This window comes from Podarcis gaigeae, assembly GCF_964106915.1.
Source record: "Podarcis gaigeae genome assembly, chromosome: 7".
NCBI classification, from domain to species: Eukaryota; Metazoa; Chordata; class Lepidosauria; order Squamata; family Lacertidae; genus Podarcis; species Podarcis gaigeae.
The window spans coordinates 89,277,813-89,305,403 of record NC_139683.1 but is presented as its reverse complement, the minus strand read 5'-3'; the positions used below and the strand labels follow the sequence as shown (position 1 = coordinate 89,305,403).

The 27,591-nt window shown below is 50.3% G+C and overlaps 1 protein-coding gene and 1 long non-coding RNA gene across 2 annotated transcripts in view; both read right to left on the bottom strand.

The window, feature by feature from the left end:
- LOC310848997 overlaps nucleotides 1-7,559 on the bottom strand; it is a 43,219-nt gene extending 35,660 nt beyond the window's left edge. The window contains exon 1 of the long non-coding RNA XR_014566718.1: nucleotides 7,065-7,559. This is a non-coding gene — a long non-coding RNA (uncharacterized lncRNA). The remainder of the gene's footprint in view (nucleotides 1-7,064) is intronic.
- Nucleotides 7,560-8,519: 960 nt separating this feature from the next.
- INSM1 (INSM transcriptional repressor 1) lies at nucleotides 8,520-10,985 on the bottom strand. The gene has a single exon (XM_083749640.1). It carries the CDS (start codon nucleotides 10,884-10,886, stop codon nucleotides 9,534-9,536), a length of 1,353 nt encoding a protein of 450 aa, XP_083605766.1. The 5' UTR covers nucleotides 10,887-10,985; the 3' UTR covers nucleotides 8,520-9,533.
- Nucleotides 10,986-27,591: the final 16,606 nt, after the last annotated feature.

Below are 27,591 nucleotides of genomic sequence, written 5' to 3'. Positions count from 1 at the left end.
TGCCCAGACACAACACCATCACACACAACGTCCAGGCATTGCGCAGTGGCAGCTTAGCTCCTCCTCCTGCCACACAGGAGAAGCAGCCCCCAGCCCATGGCATGGGCAGGAGGAGGAAGAGGAGGAGCTGCTGTCAACAGAAGCTGAGTTGTAACACACAACAGCATCACAGCCGATGTCCAGGCATCGCATGGTCACACAAGATTGAAGGAGCCAGGAACACAGGGGCAGCTCAGCTCCTCCTCCTGCCACGGAAGGGAAGCAGCCCCCAACCCATGGTGGTGGCAGGAGGGGGAGGAGCCACATGCCATGGAAGCCAAGTTGCTGTGCAACGACTGGATATCGTGTGTGACAGTGTCGCCTCTGACATCCGGCGCTGTGCATGTCACAGCATCACATGTGATGCCCGATGTTATGTTGTGCAGCCAGGCCCCCATCTCATTCCTGAGTCAGCACCTCTGCTTCATCATCAGTTTATTATTTTCGACAGGTCAGCAATAAGACCAAAAATAAAAGCATACAGTACATCATAGCCTTAAGGGCGCAGCAAAATGCAATGCAAAAAATAATTTAAATGGTATTGGCTAAAGTTTCATATATAGAAGATAACCTAAGTAGCCCCTGAAAATTTTCTTTCTAACTTTGGGTGGTTATTCATCTCTTTGTCCTCACTGTCACTAATAAAAAATTGGCCACTTTCTATGATACCCATGGTATTTTATCTCCAAGTAATTAACACTACATTGAGCTACCTGCCTGCTTGTTTGGCCAGTAAATTGGCAATCATTTGCTAACAAACTCCAACATAAAAATTACAAAACAAAGGCATACATTCCACAGATTCCACCTCTTGGTTCTTAGTAGCACAAAACCTCAAGAGAAAAACACCAACAAATCTCCCCCAAACCAGTTGAGAAGGCAGCACATTAGATCTGGTTAGAGCAGGGGTAGGCAACCTAAGGTCCGTGGCCCAATTGCCTTCTCAATCTGGCCCATGAATCAGGAATCAGCATGTTTTTACATGAGTAGAATGTGTTCTTTTATTTAAAATGCATCTCTGGGTTATTTGTGGGGCCTGCCTGGTGTTTTTACATGAGTAGAATGTGTGCTTTTATTTAAAATGCATCTCTGGGTTATTTGTCGGGCATAGGAATTCATTTCTTGTCTTCAAAATATAGTCCGGCCCACCTCATGGTCTGAGGGATGGTGGACCAGCCCATGGCTGAAAAAGGTTGCTGACCCCTGGGTTAGAGTAAACACCCTATGACAGTGGTTCCCAATTAGCAGTCTGAATACACCCACAGCCCCATCCCTTGCCTCTCCCCCAACTAAATATTTGTCATTTTTGCATATCACAAATTTTATGGTCTGTTCTATCGCTGTGCAATTTTTCAATGTATTGGCCCAAACCGGTTTTGAAATCACACCGCAATAACAATTTTGACCCGGCAAAACCCAGCAATGTATCACTCCTTGCATGAAAGAGAGCAGAGCAGCCAATTTCAAGGTGTCGTCAATATCCCATGATGATCTCAGCCGATAACACTGCTGATCTGAGCTGCCTTCCCTCACGCTGATGGAGAACAGGGCAGCTGATCGCCCTCACTTCAAGGAACTGTGGCACTACCTTCCCCTGGCACTGAGGCAGAGCCGCTTTTCTCAGTCAGCAGGAAAGCAGCAGCAGCCACAGGGGACGTGCATCTTCACTGGCTGCCCCGCTGATCGTGACTTGATGCACCCCTCCTCCCTATCTCCTCCCACTCAAACCATGCAGTGGAAGTGACTCCCCTTCCTCGCCTCCCACCTCCATCTGATCTCCATGGCTGCTCCTTCGCTCATCCCCACCCCTGATCTCCAATTTCAGACATTGTGATATGCAGTATTGGAATATTATTGTTGTTGTTGTTGTTGTTGTTGTTGTTATTGTTATTAATACCCCGCCCATCTGGCTGGGTTTCCCCAGCCACTCTGGGCGGCTCCCAACCGAATATTAAAACACAATACAACATTAAACATTAAAAACTTCCCTAAACAGGGCTGCCTTCAGATGTCTTTTAAAAGTAAGATAGTTGCTTATTGCCTTGACACCTAATGGGAGAGCGTTACACAGGGCAGGCACCACTACTGAGAAGGCCCTCTGCCTGGTTCCCTGTAACCTCACTTCTCACAGTGAGGGAACTGCCAGAAGGCCATCGGCACTGGACCTCAGTGTCTGGGCTGAATGATGGGGGCAGAGACGCTCCTTCAGGTATACAGGACTGATGTTTAGCCACTGATGTTGAAAAGCAGATATTGCTCAGCCCTAATCTGTTTTTTGTATACCTAAAATCCTTTGCTTATTAAGGGCTACCCCAAAAATGACCACATGTGTACTAGAGAGCCAGGTAAATTGCATTCCCAACAGCAAAGATTTGATGTGTTATGATTAATTCTGTATAATCTGTTGGGGCACATGTACCAGCGATGTGCCATCTTTAAAGCATTATCTCAAGTTCTTATCCAGAGATGGATCTGAATGTAGTTTATGGGACAACTCAGCCAGATGGGCAGGGTATAAATAATAAAAATATTATTATTATCCCAAATATGTTCCCAGAGCTATTCCTCTGATTCTTCCCCAAAGTATTTTCCCAATTTTAGTCTTAATGAAGTAAGAGGAAAAGCAGCCAATTGTGTGAGAATTTATGTTATGCAGTAATATAAAAGCTTCATCCAGAAACTGTTTTTGTTGGGTATTAGGTACATAAATAGAACACAGTGTCAGCCAGGAGTTATCTAACTGACATTTGAAGAAGCTAAATCTTCCATTAGTGTCACTTAGTATAACTTTTAACTGAAACTCAAGTTTGAGTGAATTGCTGACCCTCTACTTTTGGAAGTACCTTGTAAGGTGTACCAGTCTCCAGTTCCACTTGGAAGGATTTTGTAACAGTATTGTGTTTCATTTTTTAAAAAAATGTCTCTTTTTTTAAAAAAAAGGCCTGGGTTATCTTGCTGTAAAGCAAACCTTATTCTTTTAATTGTTGTACCCAGGCCATTTACACTCCAAGTTACTGCAGTTAATTGTGGCATTAGAAGAATAATTTAAAATTATGCAGCATATTAGGCCTGGGCGACGTATCAATACATTTGTTTTAAATGTAAAATCACAAGAGCGATTTCAGAATTTCCAATCAGGCAATGTATCGCGAATCCCCTGGTCTGCTTGCAGCCGGGCTGCCTGATGCTCACCCACTCCCTCCCTCCTTCCCTCCACAGCCCAGTTGCTGGCCTTGGGAGTGGGGCTTGCCTGCCTGCCAGCCTTCCAGTGTGTTCGTTTTTTCCCCTGGCTGCGTTAGCATTGGCAGGCTGCCTCCTCCCTCCGTTCTTCCTCACCCCTTGGAATGGTGGCTCTCAGTAGCTGCCATTTGTGCAGCAAGACTGTCATTGAGGTGAGCCGCAGCTGGCAGTTCTGGGGAGGCCAGTGGCTCTGTGGTACCATGCCATGCCATTTACCTTCCCGCCGCAGCGGTCCCTATTTATCTACTTGCACTGGCATGCTTTCGAATTGCTAGGTTGGCAGGAGCTGGGACAGAGCAACGGGAGCTCACTTCGTCACAGGGATTCGAACCACCAACTTTCTGATCAGCAAGCCCAAGAGGCTCAGTGGTTTAGACCACAGCACCACCCATGTGCTCTGGTTTCTGTCACGGTGTTCTGTTGCACCAGAAGCAGTTTAGCCATGACACGGAAAGCTGTCTGTAGACAAACGCCAGCTCCCGCAGCCTGAAAGCAAGATGAGCGCCGCAATCCCATGGTCGCCTTTGACTGGACTTAACCATCCAGGAGTCCTTTGTCTTTTTTTACCTTTACCATGCCATGCAGCACTCTGGGTGCTGCACTCCACCCAGAGCAGTGCTGTCCGCCCAGCTTCACCAGGAAGAGGCAGAAGCTGCACACGGTTACATTAACTGCCTTCTTCCTTCCCACCTCCTTCCAACATCCAACATCTGATATAGCAAAGTTTAGCTGGCAATATCACCCAGCCCTACAGTATATACCAGGCAATAGATCTATTAAGCATCATCGTAATTCCAGTCTTTTAGTCCTATTCCATCAGCACAAAATGAATTCCATCATGCCTTGCCGTGATGTCACTGCCTCCATAAGTGACCAAATTAACCAATTGAATGGCACCACCAACTAACCAGTTTCCCAAATACAGTATAGAATAAAGCAGTAGAAGACCACTCACCAGGCCAATATGCATGCAGGCAAAAAGCTCCTACTTGGTCCCTTGGGCAACCTGCACTGAGTCCTAGGAGGGCAAGGTGGTTGCTGGAAACTGAAGAGGTGGGGAGGAAGTGGCATAGCCTTATATAGCCTCAGTCCATATGCCTCTCCATGCTGTGTGTAAATGCACACCAGCAGAGCAGGTCCTTCTCTTCCATCTTGAACACAAATATGCCATACCAACAGGTAACTGCTTTGATAAGTAAACTTATTAAAGCACTATTCCATGTATATTAACTAAGTGCCTGAAAGGTGAATTCAAAATGCACACAGTCCCCTGCATATATTTAGAAGCATTCAGTTCATCACAACCATGATGTGCCATTGCAACAGAAGTTAGCAATTCCCCTGTGTCTACCAAGTCTCCTAAGTCAGCTTCCTCCCCCATAGGCAGTGCAATCCTATGCATGCTTATTTGGAAGTAAACTCACCTGTGTTGTTCAATCAATCCCTCAAAGCAATTGTATACACAACTGATTTCAATAGAACTTACTCTCAGGTAACTGTGTATATATAGAATTGCAACAAAAAAACTATATATAGAATTGCAACCAAAAAAAAACCAATTCTAACACTGTTGATCAGAAACTATGAAGCACTGCAGTGGTAACTCGGGTTACATACGCTTCAGGTTACAGACTCGGCTAACCCAGAAATATTACCTCAGGTTAAGAACTTTGCTTCAGGATGAGAACAGAAATCGTGCTCCAGCGGCACAGCGGCAGCAGGAGGCCCCATTAGCTAAAGTGGTGCTTCAAATTAAGAACAGTTTCAGGTTAAGAACAGACCTCCAAAACAAATTAAGTTCTTAACCTGAGGTGCCACTGTATAGCACATCACACATTATGCTGATGAAATTGCACAGCTAAAGCCCCCAAGTGAAGAAAATATCCCCAAGAACTAAACCTTAAGACAAGTGTCACATTCTAAGGTTAATCCTCACAATAAAAAAGTTTTTAAAAGCAATGAATTTCAATTATTTTCTCTTCTGATCTCAGACCTTCCTAATGTGTGTCATTGTCCCAAAAAGTATGTTCAGCTGAGACAGTGTGTCAGAACCTGCTGTGCCCAGGTTCTATAACTCCCTCCCTGGACTTATCTTGCCCCCCTTTTAGCACTAGGTTGTTGAACACGTTTCTTTTAGGATAGGATCATGAGTGGTTGCATTCTCCATGATTTGGTCTTGATTTGCTAGAAGTTCACTTACTTAATTGCAGTTTGTACTTTTAATTTTGCTGCTTTTACTATTTTACTGTTATTTTATAATTGCTTTAATTATTGTTGTTAGCTACCTTTAGCTTTGTTTACGAAAAGCAGGGGATAAATATTTTAAATCAATAAAAGATTAGCCTATTTCCCCCACCGTTAAGTTCCACTCTTCTTGTAGGTTCCAGTTTCTGATGTTGCAAAGGAAGAAAGGTTTCCTGTAAATTTAAAAGTATGCACTAGAAGAAGGAATTCAAGCAGGCACAGTTTCTGCTGCAGAGGTGAGAAAAGCAGACTACTGCGTGTTTACATCTGGTCTTCTTTAAAAGAGAGGGGGTGTCCTAGGTGAAAACTCTTGAAAGCACCCTGAGATATTTCCATCTTTTGGTTAGGGAAAAATTAATATTTTTGCCATTATTGGTTTTAAGAGTACTTTGAAGGCACAGTTGCAATGTGTGGCTGAGGTCAGGAACACATATGCCTGCCTATCACTTTAGGCTCAGTGGGGTTCATTGGCAGCTGAATTTGTGGGCTGACTCTATGGAGAAAACAATGCAGAGAAAACAATGCAGAAATTTCTCCCTATGAAGCTAAAGGAAAGGGCGTCTCAGAAAAGGTTGAAAGGTTCATTATTTTGCAAACCAGGGAATAACCTTGGGAGAAACTGTTCTAAAATTCATCTTCTCTTCCTTTTGGTGAGCCTAGTCCTCCACTGCAAACAAGCAATGAAGTGGCACTGAGCAGGAAACTGTACAGGCTGAACAAATAATGATCCTCGGCTTTAAAGTGGCAAATGCCAACTGAGCAACTCTCAACCCAATGGGCACAAGCTACCACTGCCTAGGTAGCTTCTATTCACTTTGAAGAACAATCTTCTGCTGGATTGGGCCCAACACCTGTGTTCATTTCATGTGCTTACAAAGGCTCACAAAATCACTATTTAAGGAGGACAATCCCATTCCTTCCCTTCCCCCTCCACCCTGCCCCAATTTCAGATCACAGGTGCTCTTGAGGAATAAATCACCTGTTACTTGGCCTAAATAAATAAGTACAAGAAATGTTACTAGAAAGGGATAGTAGCCAACCTGTTTGCCCTCTCGATGTTAGACTCCAGATGTCCCCCTCTTTTAAAAAATTAAATATCTAAGAGCAAGCCTTTGACCCTGGGTCCAAATCCCCCTTGGCTACAAAGGAACTTCTCGTTTGGGGGCTTTTTGGCCTCCTTGCTCATCCTTCTTTCCCTACCTGGAGTATGGAACCAACCATATGGCCAGACCTGAAAGGAATGAGGTTGAGAAGACAGAGCTCATGAGGCTTCTCTTCTTCTCTTATGCCTGCTGGCTGCCTTTCTCTGCTCCATTCCCAGCCCACCTGCTCTCTCCCCCAAAGGCAGGCATTTGCTCAGAGGTCAAGGCAAGGGAGAGCCGCCTGCCTGGCCGCCAGCCTGGGCTCCTCAGGGCCGCAAGGTGAGGCCACAGCCTCAGGCAGCAAAATCCACAGTGCTGGCCGCAGATCCCAATGTAGAATCACAGAATCCTAGATCTTTAGCACCTCCCTCCCTTGTTCCTGATGTAATCTTTCCTCACCTCTTTTTGCTCGGCAGGGAGGGGGGCGCCATTTTGTGGTTCTCCTCAGGTGACAAAATATATTGGGCCAGCGCTGCTGCTGCTGCTCCCTTGGCCTGGGCCTACTCCGCCTCCCAAGGCCCGAGGGAAGAGGCCTCTCGGCTTCCCGCCATTCCGCGCTGCAGCCGGGCTGAAGGGCCAGCCGCCGCCGCCGCCTCGTAGGCCTGCTGCTCCCCTCGGAGGGAGGCGGTGGCCATTTTGAGGAGGCGGCGGGGGGGGGGCTCGTTTCGATTTTGAGGCACGTTCTGGTGCCCTTTGCCAGGCGCCCGGCGGGGAGAGACGCGGGTCCCTCTTCCTCGACTTCACACGTCTGGAGCAGGCCTTCTGAAGGAGGCTTGAGCGGGCTGCCCACGAGAAGCACCGCGAGCGTCTCCCTCGCCCGTGGGGCAGCCAGAAGCGAAAGCATTTCGCCCGCTGGGGTCAAAGGGCTCGGCTGGGCTCCCCCCTGCCCCCCCCGCCCCAGCGGAGCCCCCCATAGCCCGGGGGTGGGAGGGGCGAAAGTTCGGCGAAAGGAGCGAAGTCAAGGGAGGAGGTTCGCGGCTTTCCTTCCTCTTGCCCGCGAAATAAGCGAGGCGCCGTGGCGAACAGACACCGCTGGGCATCGCCCATTTCCTCCCCCCCCCCCCGCAAAGGGCACTATGGCCCCCCCCCCAAGGCTGACCCTGGAGCTCTGGCGGCGACGCGCCTGCGGAGACGGACCTCCCTGCGCTTCTGCCCGCGGGAGGGACTGGGGCGCCCAGCGGCCAAGGGCAGGAGGAAGGAGGCATTGGGCGAACTTTCGCAACTTTAAATACTAGAAAGCATCCTTGGAAAAGCGACCTGGGGTTCTCGGATGAGCCGCCGCAGCACAGCAGGGCTTTTCTCAGGAGGACGCTTCCCGCCCCAGCATCGCCAGCTCGAAACTCCGAAGGATGCTTGCAAAACTAATCCAACTCGCCGGCTGCCATTAGCGGTTCTTAATTTCTCCTTTGCCTGAAAACACCCGCACTCTGATCCGAAAGATCAGCCCTTGGGGTGGGGGCACCTCCATTAATGCATAACTCCAAGGTTGAGCCGTGGCAATGAAGAGATGCGTCAGTGCTGAGGCTGTGGGAGCCTTGTAACCTACCTATTAAGCTTTTTAAAATCTGGACGCTTTGTCAAAATGTAATCTCTGAACAATAAATAATTACGGAGTCAATTCAGACCCACCAGTTTAAGGATTATTAACTTTGATTGGTTTTGCTATTTTAAAAACAGACAAACCATGAATCGAAAACCAGGAATTTTTAATAGGAAATAAGGCTGCAATCCTATGCAATATGCGGTTAGAAAGAAGCCTCCTTAAACCTCATGGGACTTACTACCTAGGAAATGTAGATAGGGTTACGGTACAAAATGAATGTAAAATGAAAACAGAGATGAATAAAGTGTATCTGAATTTGAAAATACTTTTATTTGAATAGTAAATAGTTAGACAGTTAAAACAGTTCTATTGAAGCGTTCTATAAATAGCTAACAGTTAAGAAAATAATTGTGTAGAAAAGAGATTGCATCTAAAAGGAAGCTGAGCTATCCGCGAGCCCTCGAAGCAAGAAGAGAAGGGTTACAGTTGTATGTTTATTCTAGGTATAAAAATTAAACCCTTTTCAACAGATCCCTTTAAAAAAGACTTAAAAATGCACAGTGAAATGGCAGGAGGGGGCGAACTGGAGGAGGTGGTGGGAGAGAGGCAAAGCACATCAGAAATAAACACCATAATTAATAATAAATAACGAATAAATAACAATTACGCATAAATCAACATATACAGATAAGCGTCAACATAGAGATCTACTTCGAAAAGGAACAAACAAAAAGATTGGCATGTCATTGTATTAAGGCAGCTTCTACAACATTTTTTTGGAGACAAACAACGATTAAAGTCAAGGCATTTGTGGCTATACTAACCAAAGTTATATCTTTAAGCAGATTGATTTTGTTCACAACGAAAATTTAAAAAAAGAGAAGAAAACACACAGCGAAAAGGTAAAGCCAGATCCCAGCGGTTCACAAGCCATAATAAAGCTAATCAAGTGGGGAAAAGGTTCAGTTCACAGCCTGTGAAGTGTAAAGGCATCCATCATTTCTCAAGATTGACTTCGGGTGGGGGGGGGAGAGAAAAGGGGAATCTTAAGTTTAAGCCAACCCTGACGCTCTGGCCCCTGGAGCAGCCCCCGCGAGTGCAGTGGGGGCGTAGAGGAGGGAGCTGCTCCAGAGCCAGCGCTCCAGGGGAGCGGCGGAGAGAAGCCTGACACACCGTCGCAGAGATGCTCCGGGGCAAAAGGCCGGCGGTTCTGCGAGACGGTGCGCGCTGCCCCCGTGGCCGGCGTCGAAGTCCCGCGGTTGCCCCGCAGGCCCTCCGGGGCTGGGCGGCGACGGGGCTGCGGGGGAAGGCACGCTGGGCTCCCTCTAGCAGGCCGGGCGCACGGGCACCTGCAGCAAGATGACCTGGCGGTTCTCCGACGGGTGGCACTTGTTGATGTGGCGGGTCAGGCCCGGCGAGCTGTAGAAGGTGGCCGGGCAGTACTTGCAGGGAAAGGCCTGGGCGGCGTGGAGCAGGCGCAGGTGGCGCTCCTGGGCGCTCTTGCCGGCGAAGGGCTCGCCGCACACGGGGCACGGGTGGCACTCCCCAGGCAAGCTCAGCGGGCTGGGGCGGGCGCCCGCCTCCTCGGGCGGGCCGGCGTCCGGGGGCTCCCGCGCCGAGGGCGGCCCGTCCATCGGCTCGTGGTGCAGGGGCAGGTGCTTGCGCAGGGCGCTCTGGCGGCGGAAGCGCTTGGCACAGCGCGGGCACGCGAACTCCTCGGCGCCGGCGCCGCCGTCGGGCTCCCCTCCGCTGCCGGGGCTCGGCGTGTCCCTCTCGCTGCCGCTGCCGCCGCCGCCGCCGGCGCCTCCTCCCTTGGCGGGTGGCTCGTCGGCCGCAGCCTTGGGCTTGGCGGCGCTGGGAGGCCGCGGCTTGTGCCAGCGGCGGTGCGAGGCCAGGTTGGCCGGGCAGCTGAAGAGCTTGTCGCACTCCGGGCAGCGGTACTCGACGCGCACGATGCGCGAGCACTTGTGCTGCGCCAGGGCCAGCGGGTCGGGGTAGCGCTCCTTGCACAGCTGGCAGATGAACTCGCCCAGCGGCTGCGCGCCGCCCGCGCGCGATCCTCCGCCGGCGCCCGCCTGGTGCTGCTGCTGCGGAGCCGTCGAGGCGGGCTCGGGGGGGCCCTCTTTGATGCGCAGCCCCAGCACCGGCGACGTCGTCACCTCATCCTCGAAGTGCAGCTTGCGCGCCGCCTTGGCCTTCCGGCCCTGAGGCCGCTTGGACGCGCTGGGGCTCGGCCCATGGCTGCGCTGCGGGGCCACCGCCGGAGCCGGGGAGGGCGGCGGCGGCGGGGCGGCGGCGATGGCCGCGACCGCCCAGAGCTTGAGCTCGGCCCCGGGGCCCAGGAGCAGAGGCTCCGGCGCCGGAAAGGACTCGGCCGAGAGCGGCGAGCCCAGGTGCAGGTTGCGCTCCTCGCTGACGGCCCGCGCGGGGCTGCGCAGGGGCTGCGCCGGGGCTGCGGGGCCGTCGGGCGTCCCGAAGTGCGGCGCCGCCGCGGGCGCCAGCAGAAGAGGCGCCTCGGCGGGCTGCGAGGCCGAGAGCGGAGCGGGGATCGGCGGCGGCACCAGGAGCTGCGCCGGGTCGCCTCCCTCGGCGGCCGCCGACGCCGGGCAGCAGCAGCGGGTCCGGTAGGAGATGGGCGTGGGTCTGCGGCTCCTCTTCACCAGGAAACCGCGGGGCATCCTCGGGCGGCTCCGGGAGGTGCCAAGGCGCCTGCCTGCCTCAGCCCGCCAGCGGCGGCGGCGGCGCCGGCGCCCCACTCCGGGTCTCCTCCCGCTCGCCGCCCGTGCTCCCTCCGCAGGCTCGGCCGGCCGGCCAGAGGGGCGCCTCGCCCGCGCCTCCTTCCCGCCTTCCTGGCTCGCTCGCCCCCACCAGCGCGGCTCCTCCTCCGCCGCCGCCGCCGCCTCCTCCTGGCCGCGCTGCCCCCCCAGTCGCCCAGCCTCGCCGCCGCTTTTTAAGGGGGGAGGACAGCATTGTTCGTGCCTCCTGCTCCGCCCGGAGCCAATCAGCGCTCCCCGCGGCTGCTCCCTGGGCTTTGAGGCGGCGCGCTGGGCGGGCGCCTGGCGGAGGTGGAGGGCAGCAGATGTACCTGCGGGCTGGGGCGCTTCCCTTTCTTTCTTTCTTTCTTCCTTCCTTTCTCCCCTTTCCCTTTCTGGCGCCCCCTCCCCTCCCCTCCCCCCCCCGGCACACGCCCAGCTCCGCCTCCCGTCACGGTCTGCTGCTCCTCGATGGGAAGGCGCACGTGCCGGGCCTTTGTGTCTCCCGGGCGGGGGGGGGGCGGGCGCCGGAGCGAAAGAGCCATCAGCATGACAATGCCGCCCCTCGGGGGAGCGAGGGCGCCCGAGTCGGGGGGCGGGGGAGAATGAAGCGCAGCTCCGGGAGCGAAATAGCAACAAAGGGGAAGAATGGAGCCGAAATATGTCAAGGAAGGAGAGGGTTTAAAATGCAGGAGAGGGAGCGGCGAAAATTGGGGAGGAGGGGGGCTGATTGTTTCGGGGGCTTCGGACAAGGAAAATCCCGAGGAAAGATGCGCGGGGGGGGGGGGGCCGAGGCGGAGGCGCCGAGCAGCAGCAGCCCGGGAGAGGGGCCAAGGGGCGCAGGCGCGCGCGCCTTGTTGCTTCGGCCCGCCGGGCGCTTTCTTTGTCCGCGGCAGAAAGCAGGTCAGCGCCGGGCCGGGCCGGGCCGGGCCTCCTCCTCTCGGCCCTGCCTTCATCTTCTCGGCGCCTCGCCCACGGGCAACCTCGGAGATGGGCGGGCGCCTCGCAGTTGCCCAAAGAGCTCAGGGCGGGGACCCGGCCCCAGCGAGCTCGCCGCGCGCAACAGGGAGTGGCTCGCGCCCGAGGGGGCAGGCCGGTTTCTCGCGCGCCTTTCCACGTCGAAGGCTGGGATCTGGAACGCGCTTACTGAACACCGTGGGGCTAACTTCTTAGTAACCAGGGCTTTTTTCTGAGGGGGACGCATACCCCTAAACATTTTGTGAATCTTTGTATTTTTGTCCCGATCTGCACTATAAAATGGTGATTTTCTTGAGTCAAAATGAGAGTACCCCTAAACATTTTTAAAAAGAAAAAAAACACTGTTAGTAACTATGCATAGGATTAGGCTGCAAGGGGTGAATACACATCAGAATTTTAGGGTAGGCCGATACCTGACAGCTGCCAAGCGCAAAAAAGCCCTTATTTAATAATAGGATGTGATGGGGGGTCTTTTTTTTCTTCCCCGTTCCCAGTTCCTCAAGATGTTTATGGTAAAGGATCCTGCAAGGGAGGTCCCGTGCTTAACAGATTTCTTTCCACACCAGGAGCTACGAGGTGACACTTGCTCGCCAGTATTGCAATGCACACTCAGACGCGCAAAGCGATCCATATTTCCGCCTAAGCAGCAGCTTTTCCCGCCTGGCACAAGTGAGCTTCCTGCAACAAATTACATTCTCTTTGCGAAACTCGTGCTCTTCCACACTACGGGCCGAACCCGGCAAGAAGGTCTCCTCCGCAAACCTCGCTTCAGTGTGCCAGGGGCTTCGTGTCAAAAGAGCTCATGCAGAAGAATCCAACTCCTCCTGGATTATGCCCAGCGCGTTTGGGTTTCGGGCATCAGCTGGTTCAAAACCCAGCTAATTTGGTTTAAGCAGGCTCCTGGTGGACGGGCCGTTCTGACACAGTTTCTTTAAAGTTGATGAAGGCGCCCTCGGTGGCTCTGGCAGGGAGCGAGCGAAAGACAGGGAGAGGATGGGGCCGGAGGAGGCTCATACATTTTAATCCAGCCCGTGCACTTTGCTGTTTGACATCTGATGCTAAATCAAGGGGTCTAATCAAGTAGCCAAAAGGGGCGAAAGAAAAGAGTCTGCCTGTCTCCCTGTGCCTCTCCTCTCCCCCCGCCCCTGCCTCCCTGTCACCTTTGTCAAGGAAATTAACCTCTTGCCATTGAAAGGGAACCGCGGCCAATCTGGAAGAGCAAGAGGCACGTGTTGCTGGGGGGCCCACCATGGAGGGGGGAGAAGGGGAGAGGGGAGCTGTGCCCTCCCTCTCCAGACAAGACAACGCCTGCTTCCTTCCGTTGACGCAGCAGCAGAGTCACAGCTGATCCTGCCTGGGGGGTTGGGGGGTGGAACTGGGGCTCCGCCAATCCTGATCAACAGGCCAAGGAAGCAGCCGGGACCGAGGACTCAACTTTCTCCAGCTTTCTCTCAATAGCTCCTTAAAACAGAGGAAAGATCGAGGGGGAGTCCTCCTGGTCCTCCTGCCTGCCTGCCGGTGTGTTCGCAGCTCGCAGCATCCCGAGCCCAGAGCTGTTTTTCTCCCTGGTGCTGAAGTTAGCAAGAACACCAATGTGCTTTGGTTTGACAGAGCCGCCGACAGGCAAGGAGACGGGGCTTTTCCCCCATCCCACAGAAAACGTAACACTGGTCTATGCCTCCTGGTTTATCCTGTAGCAGTGGTAACAGCACGATTGGAGAGGGCGGGCGGGCTTTGAAACCTGTCAGCTGTTAGCGAATTTCAGTCTATCCGAGCTCCTTTTAATAAAAATCGAACTCGCAGGAACAGAACACACTCCAGCCGGACCTTCTTTTGCACAAACCCAGTTAAGATGACCGGAACAGTTTGTGCACTCCGTTCATTTCCGCGGAGTTTACCCAGAACTTGTTCTCCCTGGATTTGTGCCTATGGTTTAAGTAGCTGATTAAAAGGAATGAAAGATGGGAAAGCGGATCTTTCGTTTGTTGCGTCAGCAGTTATCAAAGGTCGCTGAATTCGGAGTCCCCAATAAATTCAGGTGCTAAGGACAGTGAATCGTGATTCTGATGTGGAGTCCATATATATTCTCCCAACATGTTCCCTTCCATGGCCTTCCCCCTGCATATCCTTCCCTCTAATTTGAATATGACGGATCAGCAACCTAATTCGGATTAAGGAGCCCTCTGGAATGCCCACCGCACAACGCTGTTCTTGCCCCACTTATAATTCTTTGTCCGTGGCCTCTTCTACCGTTTTCAGCTATATTTAAAAATAACATTTAAAAGGGTGTAGACTGCAGATAAGAGGGCTAAAACATTAGGGTGTTGTTGTTTTTTAAGCCCCTCATCTTTCTAAATGTAGAAGAAGGGGGGAAACGCCGCCCCACATAAAACACAAGGGATTCATCTTTGGAGGCAGCAGGTTCAAACAGCGAGTGCCATGTATTTACCAAAGGGAATCTATTGAAAGCTATTGAGGCGCTTGGATTCAAAAGACCCTTTTCTTTTTGTGTAGTGGTCGTGCTGCTGATTCTCCCCTTCAACCCGCTCCACGTGGCCAGCTGAAATTGGGGGGATGGCGGGGCTCGTTGCTTTTCAGTCGCATACAGTAAAAATGCATTAACACTTGAAACTGGTACAAGGACTCGAAACGCATTTTCGCAACAACAGGGGAAGGAAGAAAGCACGCTCCCGAGCACCCTCTTGCAGAGCAGGTGCAAGCAGCGGCGGCCTCAATTTGCAACTAGCTAAAGCAGGCGGGTGGGGGTTAGGGGCGCGTGGCGGGGGCACCTGGAGCGGTTCCTGCTCTGCAGAAGCCCCCTTGCCTCCTGCTTGCCCCGCTTTTCCTGATCAAACAGAAGGAGCAGAGGCGCTTCAGAATCAATGCACTTGTTTATTGCCACGGTGGGAAACAGCGGGCCGAAGTCCAATGACTCCGTTCGCGCTGGGCGAGGGAGGTGCTGCTCCCCTAACCTGCCCCAAAGATATTTAGGATGCCGAGAACATCTCTCTTCCATCCCTTAACGCTAATCCTGTAACCTCGAGAATAGCAAAGAGTGGATCCAACCCAAATCACAAACTGCTCAGCTCCAAGGGGAAAGCTTTCAGCACGCCCCATCTAAATATTAAAGAGGATATGAAAGGCCTTAAACTTCGGCGCTGGGTCGTGGCAGCCCAAGAGCCGGGAAGGAAATAATCGTTGGAGGCTGCGCTTCGTGACCCTCTTAAAGCCTAGACGACAGCTTCTGGATAAAGGGGGGGGGTGTCGTGGAGTATGATTTGAGTGTTCACGTTTTTAAAAAACCAACAGGAACTATGCCATAATGAGGGAAAGTTTTAAAAGCAGACCAAGTCTAGCCTCGCTCGAGTGCCGGGTTCCATGGAGGAGGAGGGGCGCCTCTGAGAATATGGAAGGATTTGCGCAAGGAGCTGCTTCCCTCCATATACATACTGATTTGAGGGGTCTGACGTTGACAAGGTCTACTTTAAATCAGCTCCGGGTTATTAGGACCAAATACTTTTAAAGAAATAAAAACTTATATTTACACAACTCCTGAGTACTGCAAAGTGTGCATTTCGTGCGGGACGGGAGCAAATAGGATTTTTGTGCCGCGAGGAGATAAAGGCTGTGGCCACGAGGGAATATCCAAGCCCTTCCTCCGATGGTCAGCCACTACTTTTTATCAATAAAAAGCTAGACTCCGGCTTTGACAGCTGCAGAAAGAGGCAGGAAAGCCTGCTGGCAGTATTCGACCCAATTGCTCAGCCAGACACCAGCGCTCAGCTCCTGCTTTTCCAGTGTTCGGGGCCGAAGTCTGCAGAGGGGCAGGATCCCAGACAAGCAGAAGGCACAGAACTAGGAGGCGTTTTTCTTAGCGCAGCACTGTTAATACTGTCAAGCATATTAGGCTGCCCGAGCTTCGCTTCTGCGCGTTCTGCACTGATTCACCATATCCTTCCCAGGGCAGCTTTCCCCAGTGCGGCGCCTTCCTTGCCATCAACCTCGCATTTCCCTCTACCAGCCCATTTGAGCAGGGCCCGCGCGAGGGCTGCCCTGTCCTTCAGCTAAGAAAGGGGAGGTGAGGACCCAAGGGAAAACCACCCAGGACTGGCCCAAGACATTTTTGGCACCCAAAGGACTCCATAATTCGCTCCATCAGATATAGCAGTGTAAGAATACTTTTAAACATAGTAGCCTCTAAACAAATGGTCATGAGGCACAGAAAGACTGCTTTCTTGCATGGAGAAATTTTTGAGGAAATATACATGAAGCAGCCTAAAGGTTTTGTTAAACCACATGTGGCACATTTAGTGTGCAAGCTGCAAAAAGGACTTTATGGACTTAAAACAGGCTGGAATCAGCCTGGAATCAGAAGCTACATAAAATACTAACACAACTTGGGCACAAGCAAAAGCACGCAGACAAATGCTTGTACACCAAGTCTAACAATGGACAATTTTCTTATATTCTTGTCGTCGCTGATGATTTGACCATTGCCATAGTAAATGACAGAGACTATACACAGGTTGTGAAGCATTTAAGCAAAGATGTAGAAGTCAAGGAACTGGGAAAGATCCAGTACTAGGAACTGGGAAAGATCCGGTTAATTTCTTCTTAGCCAAAAGCAAAAGATTTCTGAACTGATCCAAAACATGCAGATGCAAGAAGCGTACCCAGTTGCCACACCCATGACTACTGACTTTTTAAGGAATCAAGATGATTCAAAGCAGTTGCCAGACAACATTGAGTACAGGCTGGAAAGCTTCTGTATCTTGTTACTAATACATGTATATCTGACTTAGCCAGTGCGTGGGAATTCTAAGTAGAAAATTAAATGCTCCCACTGAATATGACTGGGTGGGTGTGAAAAGGGTGGTTTGGTACTTATGGGGTACGATAAACTGTAAATTAAGATTACCAGATGTTAGTAATCCTAAAATGATTGGTTTTACTGATGCAGATTGGGCTGCACGTATGACTGATTATAAATCCACAGGTGGATATGTATTTATGTTTGGAAATGGTCCTATTTCATAGGGTAGTTATATACAGAATTGTACAGCTTCCACAGACTCTTAATATATTCCACAGAGTCTTAATACATTGCAGCCACAGAAGCATGCAGATAGATGGCCTGGCTCGATAAACTAACCAAGGACTTTAGGTTGGTGAGAAAGGGGCCTGTTAGTTTGATGGAGGACAACCAGAGTTACCTAAAGCTCTTCCAGAGTGAGAAATTTCACACAAGGACAAAGCACATTGGGGTGAGGTACCACTATGTATCTGAGGCCATTCAAAAGGGACTTGTGGAACTATCTTATTGCCATACCAAGGAGATTGATTGCGGACATCATGACGAAGCCCCTACCAATGGAGAGTTTCCAGAACCTTCGTGTCAAGTTGGGACTCTGGGTGCTTGAATAAAATTTATTTATATAAATGTATGTTGTATTGCCTGAGAAGGGCTTTGTGGGAGCAGTCAAGTACAACACTTTCCTGTTGCCTAGAATGGACACATAGGGAATGTGGCTCGAGAGGAAGGACTTCCTGTCATACCTGCTCTGGAGCTTCTTCCCCCTGTGCATGACCAGGTAGATGGGTGTGACCCAAGATGACCAGATAAAAAGACTGGCCACACAACCATCTCTTTCTTGGACTCTTACTCTCAATGCTTTCCCCCCTCAAAAAATGTTTAGGGGTACTCTCATTTTGACTCAAGAAAATCACCATTTTATAGTTCAAATTGGGAAAAATACAGTAAATGGACAAAAGTACAAAGATTCACAAAATGTTTAGGGGTATGTGTACCCCTGCATCCCTCCAGAAAAAAAGCACTGCTCTCACTCTTGGACTCTCGCTCTCCTGGCTCTTAGCCAGCGCATGGCTCAACATAGCTTTACACAGGATGGAGCCCACAAGCAGAATGTCTGAGGTGTAGCTCAGACTTCTTTTCACTGTAACCACAAGATAAAGCCTGCCTTCAGATTACTACTGCTGTGAACTGAATGTGAGTAAAACTTTGTTCTTACTTTTAAAGAAAACTGTGTTGTGTTGTTATTATTTTAAGAGGGACATAAAGGGGAAACTTACCAGGAACAAGCCACACTGGATAGCTTAATTAAAGGATTCTAACGAATCATCAACTTGCTTCCCATAAGTTGCAAAGGGAATGAGCTCTGCTCAGTAGCGTGAGTGAGGAAGGGTAATATCAAAACAATCTATCCTCTCCTACCTTCCTTAACATTCCCACAATGGAGGGGGAGCCTTGAAAAGATGTCCAAGAACTGTAAGAACCAGGCTGGCAGGGATGCTGACAAATGCCCTCCCTCCTCCTGCCTGCCTCCCGGGCAATAAAAAATGGCTCCAGGGCAAGTTCAAAGTGCCTCAGGAGGGCAATGGAGATGGGATGCCTCTTCCAGGACCATGCAGGAAACATTGCGCAGAGGCAGAAGGGACCAGACCTAGGGAGTGTTTGCCACCTCCAGGGTGCTTGTTTTCACCTCTGCAGCCCCACCTCCAGCCCTAGGAACCTTCAGAAGGGAGGTGCTGCCCCAGACATTATGTGGATGTGTTGAAGAGAGTGAACGTTTATGAGTCACAGGTGGGGAGAGTGTGTATGAACTTTACAGTGCTTAGTTTATTTTTTGCTATTTTGCTAATGTTGTTTTTTAGGTTATAAATACTGTATTGATGTGCTAATCACGTACTATGACTACTGCTTTAATTGTGATGTTTAGCTGATTTTTTAGTTGTTGTTTTGTTAGCGTTTTATAGATTGTAATTGTTTCACTGAGGATTTGCTGCATTTGTGATATTCCATTATGTTCTATCATGTTGTTTTTATTTATCGTTTGTAAGCTGCTTTGGGATTCCTTTAAATGAAAAATGGCATAGAATATAACAGATCAGATCAAAGATCCAGCAGCACCTGAGGTTCCAGCAAAAACAGATTCACTGGGGCTTCTCCTGCTATTACCCTCAAGCCACCCTTCACACACGAGCCTTTCCCTTCCCTTCCTCTTTTTGCATTTCCCAGGCCCGAGCCTGAAGGGCGTTGTGTGTAAATTTAATATCATCCTCATGATCGGAGTGTGAATCCGGAGCTGCCTGGCGCCTTATTCGATTCGACACCTTTTTCCGACCTGCATGAAGGCCAGCTCCACTTTCCAGCTGGGCCAAAGGAAGCCACCCGTCGCGCTGACCCGCGTGAAACGCGCTTCCTGGGCAAACTCTCGCATTCGCACAACTAGTGAAAAAGAGCAGGAGGGAGAGAAACTCGCAAAGCCCCTGAGAGTCTGGAATTCCTCGCCGCCTTCAAACCCGCCACGTGTGAACCAGGGCCACTGGCAAGCGGGGCAGCGGCCTGACGCGAGGCCGAGGCTGGAGCCAAGCGAGACTGGCGACTTCTCCTCTGAAGGCGGGAACTTTTTCTTCGCCGCGGGCTCCCCGTTCTGGCCGGAGAGGGGCGGCCCGGCATCCCGGGGCCCAGATCCAGAGCGGGGCCTACACTTGCCACGCAAGGCGCTGCGAGTGGCCGAACGGGGCCCGGCGTCTGCGTGGCGAAACGCGAAGCCTCCTTCGGTGATCGTGGGGATGAGGGGACAGACGCGCGTCCTGGCCCGAAGCGGCGGCATCTGGGGCGCCTGAGGTCCAGGGGGACCGGGCGGGCGGCCAGGGCCGCGAGGAGCCTGCGGCCTGTGCCTCCCCGGCTGCCGCTTCGCTGGGCCTCCTCCCTCCGCGGCCTCGCCTCTTCCGCGGAGACAATGGGCGCCTGGCTCTGGCCGTGTTTGACCCGGGCCGAGCAGGTCCTCGGGAGGGAGGCCTTTGTGCTCGCAGGAATTAGCGGTTGTTGTGTCTGCCTGAGGGACACGCGAGAGACACGCGAGCGCCTCCCTCCCCTTCGCCGCCCCCCCGCCCCCGCCCGGCTTTGTCCTGCCGCATTAGCATAAAGCTGCCATGGATCTCCCGTTTAAATAATTACATACAAAAGAATGGTGGGACATGAAAGCGACAACAAGAGCCGGGCGGCGGGAGGCGCCGCGGAGGACGCCCGAAGAGGCTCCGGCGCTTCGCTTTTGAGCCCCCCCCCCCCCGCCAAGACCCACGGCGGATGGCCGGCAGTCGTGCAGGTTAGAAACTAGGAACTGACACGCAATCACTTCAGTTATTCATTAAATTTCTATACCGCCCTTCATCGGGGCGGTTGACAATATAAAAGCACGAAAGTGCACACTAGTCTTTGCGAGCGGGTTCCTGTGCGCGCCTTGGCGCCCTCCGCTTCCTCCCTCCAGCATCCTGCGCCCCCACCAGTTGCCCAAGAGGGGCATTCGCTGCTTGCCCGCTCTTGCTGCCCAGCAACTGGTGTTCTGGAGGAAATATATATAGCCTGGTAGCTGTGATAACACACTGGGGTCCCCATGACCCCTGGCTTCAGAATTAGGAGGAAGAAAAAGCTTTCACCTTCTTTCCCTGTATCACCCATATATTATGCAGGCTATAATGCACCTTTTTCATATCTCCCCCTCTCGGCCACTTACATTTTTTCTAAGCTAATAAGCCACCAAATATCACAACTTTTTGTCATACGGAAGTTGCTCTGTCACCTTGAGCGTTTTGCTGGGCCTTTTCTGAACTTTCTTCAGCTGTACAATATTCCCTCTGAAGTGTGTAGAAGACTCTGCACAGTAATCCAAGCGCAGTTGCACCACTGATTTGTATAACAACATGATACTGGCATCCACCCCCCACTCCCACCCCCAATCCCTTATATGTCCCTTATATCCCTAGTACAGAAGTCACCTTTTTTTTGGTCAGTCCCATTCCTGGACAATCACCAGCTCAGACACCATTGGGGTTCAGCATTTTTTTTTTGCCTCAATATGCATCACTTTACACTTACATTAATCCACAGTTGACATTTTAATGTCCATTTCCCCAGCTTTTACTAGCCTGAACATTTGGGTGTCATAACTAAACTTGGCTACATCTGTATGCACCCCTAAATCCACATCAAATATGAAAAAGTTAAAAAAGTTCTAGTCCCAATACTTCCCTAAAGTGAGCTATCAATTTATTTTAGTTTCTGGTCAGGATTTCAAGGCTTTTTGTAAGTCCAAGCAAATGTCGGCTGGAACATCTCTGTTGACACGCTCCTTTACACTATCAACAAACTTTAAAATGTTAGCGAAACTCAAACTACATTTGCAGAAAGTATGCTTATTCTTTTTCAGGAGAACATGCTCTTCTATATGCTCAGTAATTTGATCTTTAATAAGACTTTCCAACAATTCATCTAGAACTTACTGATTTGTAATTTTGCAACCTCCTTCCTAGATACCTTTTAAAAATGTTATGTTTTACTGGCCACTTTGCAATCTTCAGGTACAGAAGCTGATCTTAAAGGTAAAGGTAAAGGTACCCCTGCCCGTACGGGCCAGTCTTGACAGACTCTGGGGTTGTGCGCCCATCTCACTCAAGAGGCCAGGGGCCAGCGCTGTCCGGAGACACTTCCGGGTCACGTGGCCAGCGTGACATCGCTGCTCTGGCGAGCCAGAGCCGCACACGGAAACGCCGTTTACCTTCCCGCTGGTAAGCGGTCCCTATTTATCTACTTGCACCCGGAGGTGCTTTCGAACTGCTAGGTTGGCAGGCGCTGGGACCGAGCAGCGGGAGCGCACCCCGCCGCAGGGATTCGAACCGCCGACCTTTCGATCGGCAAGTCCTAGGCGCTGAGGCTTTAACCCACAGCGCCACCTGCGTCCCTAAGCTGATCTTAGGGACAAGTTATAAAATTTTTGTTAGATGATTAGCAATTTCACATGTGTGGAAGCCATCTCAAGCCAGTGATTTGTTCTTTTTTAATTTGTCAGCAATGCCTAGAGCTTTGTCTATTGTCACCAACATTTGCCTCAGTGCCTCAGACTTCCTTTCTGTGAGATTTAGCTCAGGCACAGGGATCTCCCCTACAACTTCCACTGTGGAGACACTGGCAGAGGCAAAGAATTAATTCAGCTTCTCTGCAATTTCCTTTTCCTCCTTCAGCACACATTGGACTCCCTTGTCACCCGGCTTGCCAAGCTGGTTTCCTGCTTCCAATATACAGTATTTTAAAACTTGTTGTTTATCTTTGCATTTTTAGTAATGTGCTCCTTCAAAGGATGTTGTGCAAGCCTTACTGTGGGCTGCTTGCTTTTCTTTTGTCAAATTGTGTGTTATTTTCTGTTCTTTTAACAGGGGCAAAGCTTCCAATTTTTGCAGGAAAGCTTCGTGTCTCTAAAACCTTCATTTACTTTCCTTATTAATCACACCAGTGTCCTCTTGGACTTAGTGGTATCCTTCCTGATCTGTGCCATACTGTCTGGCTGATCCACTAATATTGTTATTTTGAATAAAAGCATTTCTGAGAATTTGACTCAATTTTGCCTTTCAACTTCCCTTTTATTTTATTTTTATTTTTGGTCAATTCCCCTTTTGTTTCCTCTTTTAAAGTTAAAACGTAACCATACTGGACCTTATTCATGATTGTCTACCTCCATATCAGTTTAATTGGATAACCTTGTGGCCACTGTTTGCAGTTGGTTCAACAGCACTTAGCAACTCACATCAGAACCCAGGTGGCATTTAGGATTAAGACCAGGGTTGGCCAATTGTTCTGTGGCAGTTGTTTAGCTTCTTGAGAAATGCTCACCCTAAGTACTTAGTAATAATTTCCTGCCACCTACAGCAATTTTGTGGCAGGGTCTGCATTTTTTTAAATGCCCTATCTCTGACCTTATGTCAGGGGTCAGCAACCTTTTTCAGCCGTGAGCCGGTCCACTGTCCCTCAGACCTTGTGGTGGGCTGGACTATATTTTGGGAAAAAAATATGAACGAATTCCTATGCCCCACAAATAACCCAGAGATGCATTTTAAATAAAAGGACACATTCTACTCATGTAAAAACACGCTGAATTCCGGACCATCCGTGGGCCGGATTGAGAAGGCGATTGGGCTGCATCTGGCCCCTGGGTCTTAGGTTGCCTACCCCTGCTTCATACCCTGTTTCCTGTAGGGAACAACCCCCTCAGCTCCTCTCTGCCCTTCCTATAGTTTATATCTGTTGGTTAGCTCCATTCTGCTGGATCTTCCTTATGCCCAGCACTATATTCTCCTTTAAAATAAAGCACTCCTATTTCACCCTAATGGCCGTGAGGTTTCTAGCATTATACCATTCATTTCCCAAACCAGGTGTGCCATAGGGAAGCTCCCCGTCTGCAGCACCATGTACAATGTCAAGGGGAGAGGATGAAAGTGCACCAGGCTGGTGTTCCATCCAGGAGGACGGCCGCCTTCCATCCCCACTCGGGGTTTCTCCAACTTGGAGCTCCAGCTGTTGGACTACAATTCCCATCATCCCTGACCACTGGTCCTGCTAGATAGGGATGATGGGAGTTGAAGTCCAACAACAGCTGGACGTTTGAGAACATGGGTTGCTGCAGGAGAGTTTCCTGTTGGATTGGGCCACCTGCTTTTGGGTGTCATCCCGACCCCCAAACTCTTCCCGCGCAAGAGATCTTGGAAGAAACCTCAGGAAATCGTGGCCTGCTTAGGATGGGGCTGCTCCGGGGCGACGGCAGGGGAAGCCCCGTCTCCCCGCGCGCCTCCTCGCCCTGCTCCGGGGCCCTTTGTCCCTTCCCTCGGCGCCTCCTCGCCTGCCGCCCCCTTGAATGAGCGAGGCCGTTGCTCCGCCGCTATTAGCATACAGCTGCTGCCGCCCGCCGCCGCCTCCCTCCGGGCCGAAGCGCTTTCGCCCAGCGCGACCGTCGCCGCGCTCAGCCAGAACAACAAGCCGGCGCTTCTCACACGCGACTGAGCCGCCCTCTCCTCAGGCCGGGGCCTCCGCTTCGGAGCCCCCCTTGTCCGGGGAGGAAAGCGAAAAGGGTGTCAAAAGCCTGCAGCCTTGGCCAAAAAAGCAAAGAAACATAAAACCCCAGCAGCGCCCCGCCCCCCCGCCCCCCCCATCTAGGTCGCGTTGGCGGAGCCGGCAAGCGGGAGCGGAGCCCCGCGCGGGTGCAAGGAGAGCTTCGCTTCCGCCTTGCAGAGGCTGCTGCGCGCGGGCGCGGGCGCCCCTTGGGATTCCTTGCGCTGCTGGTAGCAGAAAGAAGGCCGCCCGGAGGCAGCAAGGCGAGATGCTTGTTGAGGCGCCGATTATCACAGCCTGATCCTCCACCGGGTCTAGGCACCATTGCTGCGGTAGGAGAGGATGGCAAGTGTGGCAAGAAGATGGAGAAGACTTGTTCACTACTTGTATTTTGGGAATGATTCATGTTCTTATGGAGCTGCATTGTTTTATACTTTCTGGATGTCCCACGGTCGTATTATAAAGTAGAACTGTTCTGTGTTATAAATCAAGCACTTCCTTTTTGTTTCCAATATATTTCTTACCAATAAACAATTTGGTGTGGCAAGAGCAAGAGTTTATTCTGAAAGTGTGGCCCAGAGAAAAGTTTTAGAATCACTGCCCTAACGAAACCCACAAGTCCCAGCCCTACTCCCACCAAATATAGCCAAATCTGCCCTCCCTGGTTACATTGGCAAAAGCTGTCATTTAAGGGGCAGTTGCAAGAGATTCTCTCTGCCCCTGTAATTCCAGTTCATGGGGCAGGACCACAGCAGAGCACAGGCTTTGTATGCAGAGTTTCTGTATTGCCCAGGCATCTCTTCTACCTTAGCCTGAGACTCTAGACTCTGCTAAGCAGATGGCTGCTTGTGTGATGTGATGTGATACATAAGTAGCAGTCAAATACAACATTCCTTGTTTTGCTAGAGTGGACATGCAAGGGGATGTTTGGTCTGGCCAGTCGGAACTTCCTGTTTCCTCCTGGACTGGGACATACTTCCTCTTGCATGTGACTAGAGGTGGGAATGACCTTACCTGTGCAGGTAACAAAAGCACAAAGCACACAGCCCTCCTCCCTTCTTCTTTTTGTCATGTGAGCTGCAGTGATTGCTAGTCTGCAGTTACTGGGATTATCCCCCCATGTGGGGTAGATCCATATGTACATATTTGTAACTAAGTCTGCCATCTGGGATCCAGCTGTGAACAGAATGTGAGTAAACTACTTTTATACTCTTTAAACAAGATTGTGGCGTGCTTATTCTTTTAAGAGGGATATAAGGGAACTTACCAGGGTGGTGTTGTGGTCTAAACCACAGAGCCTTGGGCTTGTCAATCAGAAGGTCAGTGGTTCAAATCCCCACGATAGGGTGAGCTCCTGTTGCTCGGTCCCTGCTCCTGCCCACCTAGCAGTTTGAAAGCACGTTAAAGTGCAAGTAGATAAATAGGTACCACTCCGACGGGAAGGTAAATGGTGTTTCCGTGCACTGCGCTGGTTTCGCCAGAAGCAGCTCAGTCATGCTGGCCACATGTACGCCGGCTCCCTTGGCCAATAAAGTGAGATGAGCGCCACAACCCCAGAGTTGTCCGCAACTGGAACTAACGGTCAGGGGTCCCTTTACCTTTACTATTTAGAGGCTTAAACAAGCCTGCAACCAGCTACCCGTTGTGCGTTTAAAAGGGGAATGTAAAACTCTGCTAAGTTATAGAACTTGCTAGCACAAGTTAGGAAGGATATTAATAAACAATATATCCTCTTCTGCCTCCCTGAACATTCTGTGGCCAGAACTGCTTTGGTCTCGCTGGTATAGGAAGCTGAGCTTCCTAGAAAAAGTAGATCTGGCCACTGTGCACACCTTGGTCATTTCCCAGCTAGATTTTTGTAGCACACTCTATACGGAGCTTCCCTTCTGAAGAGTATTTGGAAACTTCAGCTGGTGCAAAATGTGACAGCCAGGTTGCTTCATTATCAGAATTTGTATCCTGCTAAATGGTAAAATCCTTTAAGCAGTTTATATAAAATGTCTGTTAAAATTGTGGGATGTATTATTACTAGAACAATCAAGTACAACATTTTCCTGTTGCCTAGAATGGACACACAGGGGAATGTGGCTCTCTGGAGCTTCTTCCCCCTGTGTGTGACCCCAGCTGACCAGATAAAAGGGCTGGCCACACAACCATCTCTCTCTTGGACTCTTACTCTTTTACTCTTACTCTTGGACTCTCGCTCTCCTGGCTCTTAGCCAGCGCATGGCTCAACATAGCTTCACACAGGATGGAGCCCACAAGCAGAATGTCTGAGGTGTAGCTCAGACTTCTTTTCACTGTAACCACAAGATAAGCCTGCCTTCAGATTACTGCTGTGAACTGAATGTGAGTAAAACTTTGTTCTCACTTTTAAAGAAAACTGTGTTGTGTTGTTATTATTTTAAGAGGGAAATAAAGGGGAAACTTAACAGGAAGAAGCCAGACTGGATTGCTTAATTAAAGAATTCTAACAAATCATCAACTTGCTTCCAATAAGTTGCAAATGAAATGTGCTCTGCTGTTCACTCACTAGCGTGAGTGAGGAGGGATAATATCAAAACAATATATCCACTCCTACCTTCCTTAACATTCCCACAAAAATTAACAGTGAAAACTGGAAGTTAAAAAAAAGTTTAATTAAAGATTCGGAAAGGGACGCGGGTGGCGCTGTGGGTAAAACCTCAGTGCCTAGGACTTGCCGATCGTATGGTCGGCGGTTCGAATCCCCGCGGCGGGGTGAGCCCCCGTCATTCGGTCCCAGCTTCTGCCCACCTAGCAGTTCGAAAGCACTCTTAAGTGCAAGTAGATAAATAGGTGCCGCTTTATAGTGGGAAGGTAAACGGCGTTTCCGTGTGCTGCGCTGGTGCTGGCTCGCCAGCTGCAGCTTCGTCACGCTGGCCACGTGACCCGGAAGTGTCTTCGGATGGCGCCGGCTCACAGCCTCTAGAGCGAGATGAGCACGCAACCCTAGAGTCGGACACAACTGGCCCGTACGGGCAGGGGTACCTTTACCTTTACCTAAAGATTTGAAAGTCTAAATAAAACCAGCAGTTAAGAATATCCATTATAAAATGAAGTTACATATCAACATACATGTAAGTTTGACATATCTGGGTAGGCTTGCTTAAACAAAGACATTTTAAAGCAGGCATTTGAAACAGTATGACAAAGGCAAATGCCTAATGTCAATGGGCAGGGAGTTCCAGAGTGTAGATGCTGCAACAGTGAAAGATCCATTCCTTACAGTTGCACAATGAACATTATATAGCATTTGTAAATGTGCTAGTTCTGCAGATTGGTGTATGTTTTCCTATTTGTTTACAATTTGAGTTGCTGGTGCTTACCTATACAGCTCCAAACTGCTTAGGGTCAGGACTTTAAGATGGCAGTGAAAAGCATTTTAATTCTGCTTGGATTTTAATGTGTGTGGTTTTTTTAAAAATGAGATTGAATTGGCTGTTCTTGGTTTCTTAATGCTGTGTTTTAATTTTGTTATGCTTAAACTGGTTTTGCAGTATTTACTTTTCTTGTAAACTACGTTGGGCCAAAAATCAGTATTTATAACTTTGCATTGTCATTAATCCAGGCCATGAAGGTACCTTTGTGGAAAACACAGAACACCCTAGAGTAATGTTGCTTGAGCCCAACTTGAATGCATTTGGAGCCATGCTAACAGCACTAGGCCACCATTCGTTATGTAACCTACATACATTCAACAACCATCCATATAGGTTTGTAGTGTTAGTGATC

Excerpts from the sequence above, each read along its gene's own strand:
- INSM1 (XM_083749640.1), bottom strand. The coding sequence starts at position 10,886 with ATGCCCCGCGGTTTCCTGGTGAAGAGGAGCCGCAGACCCACGCCCATC.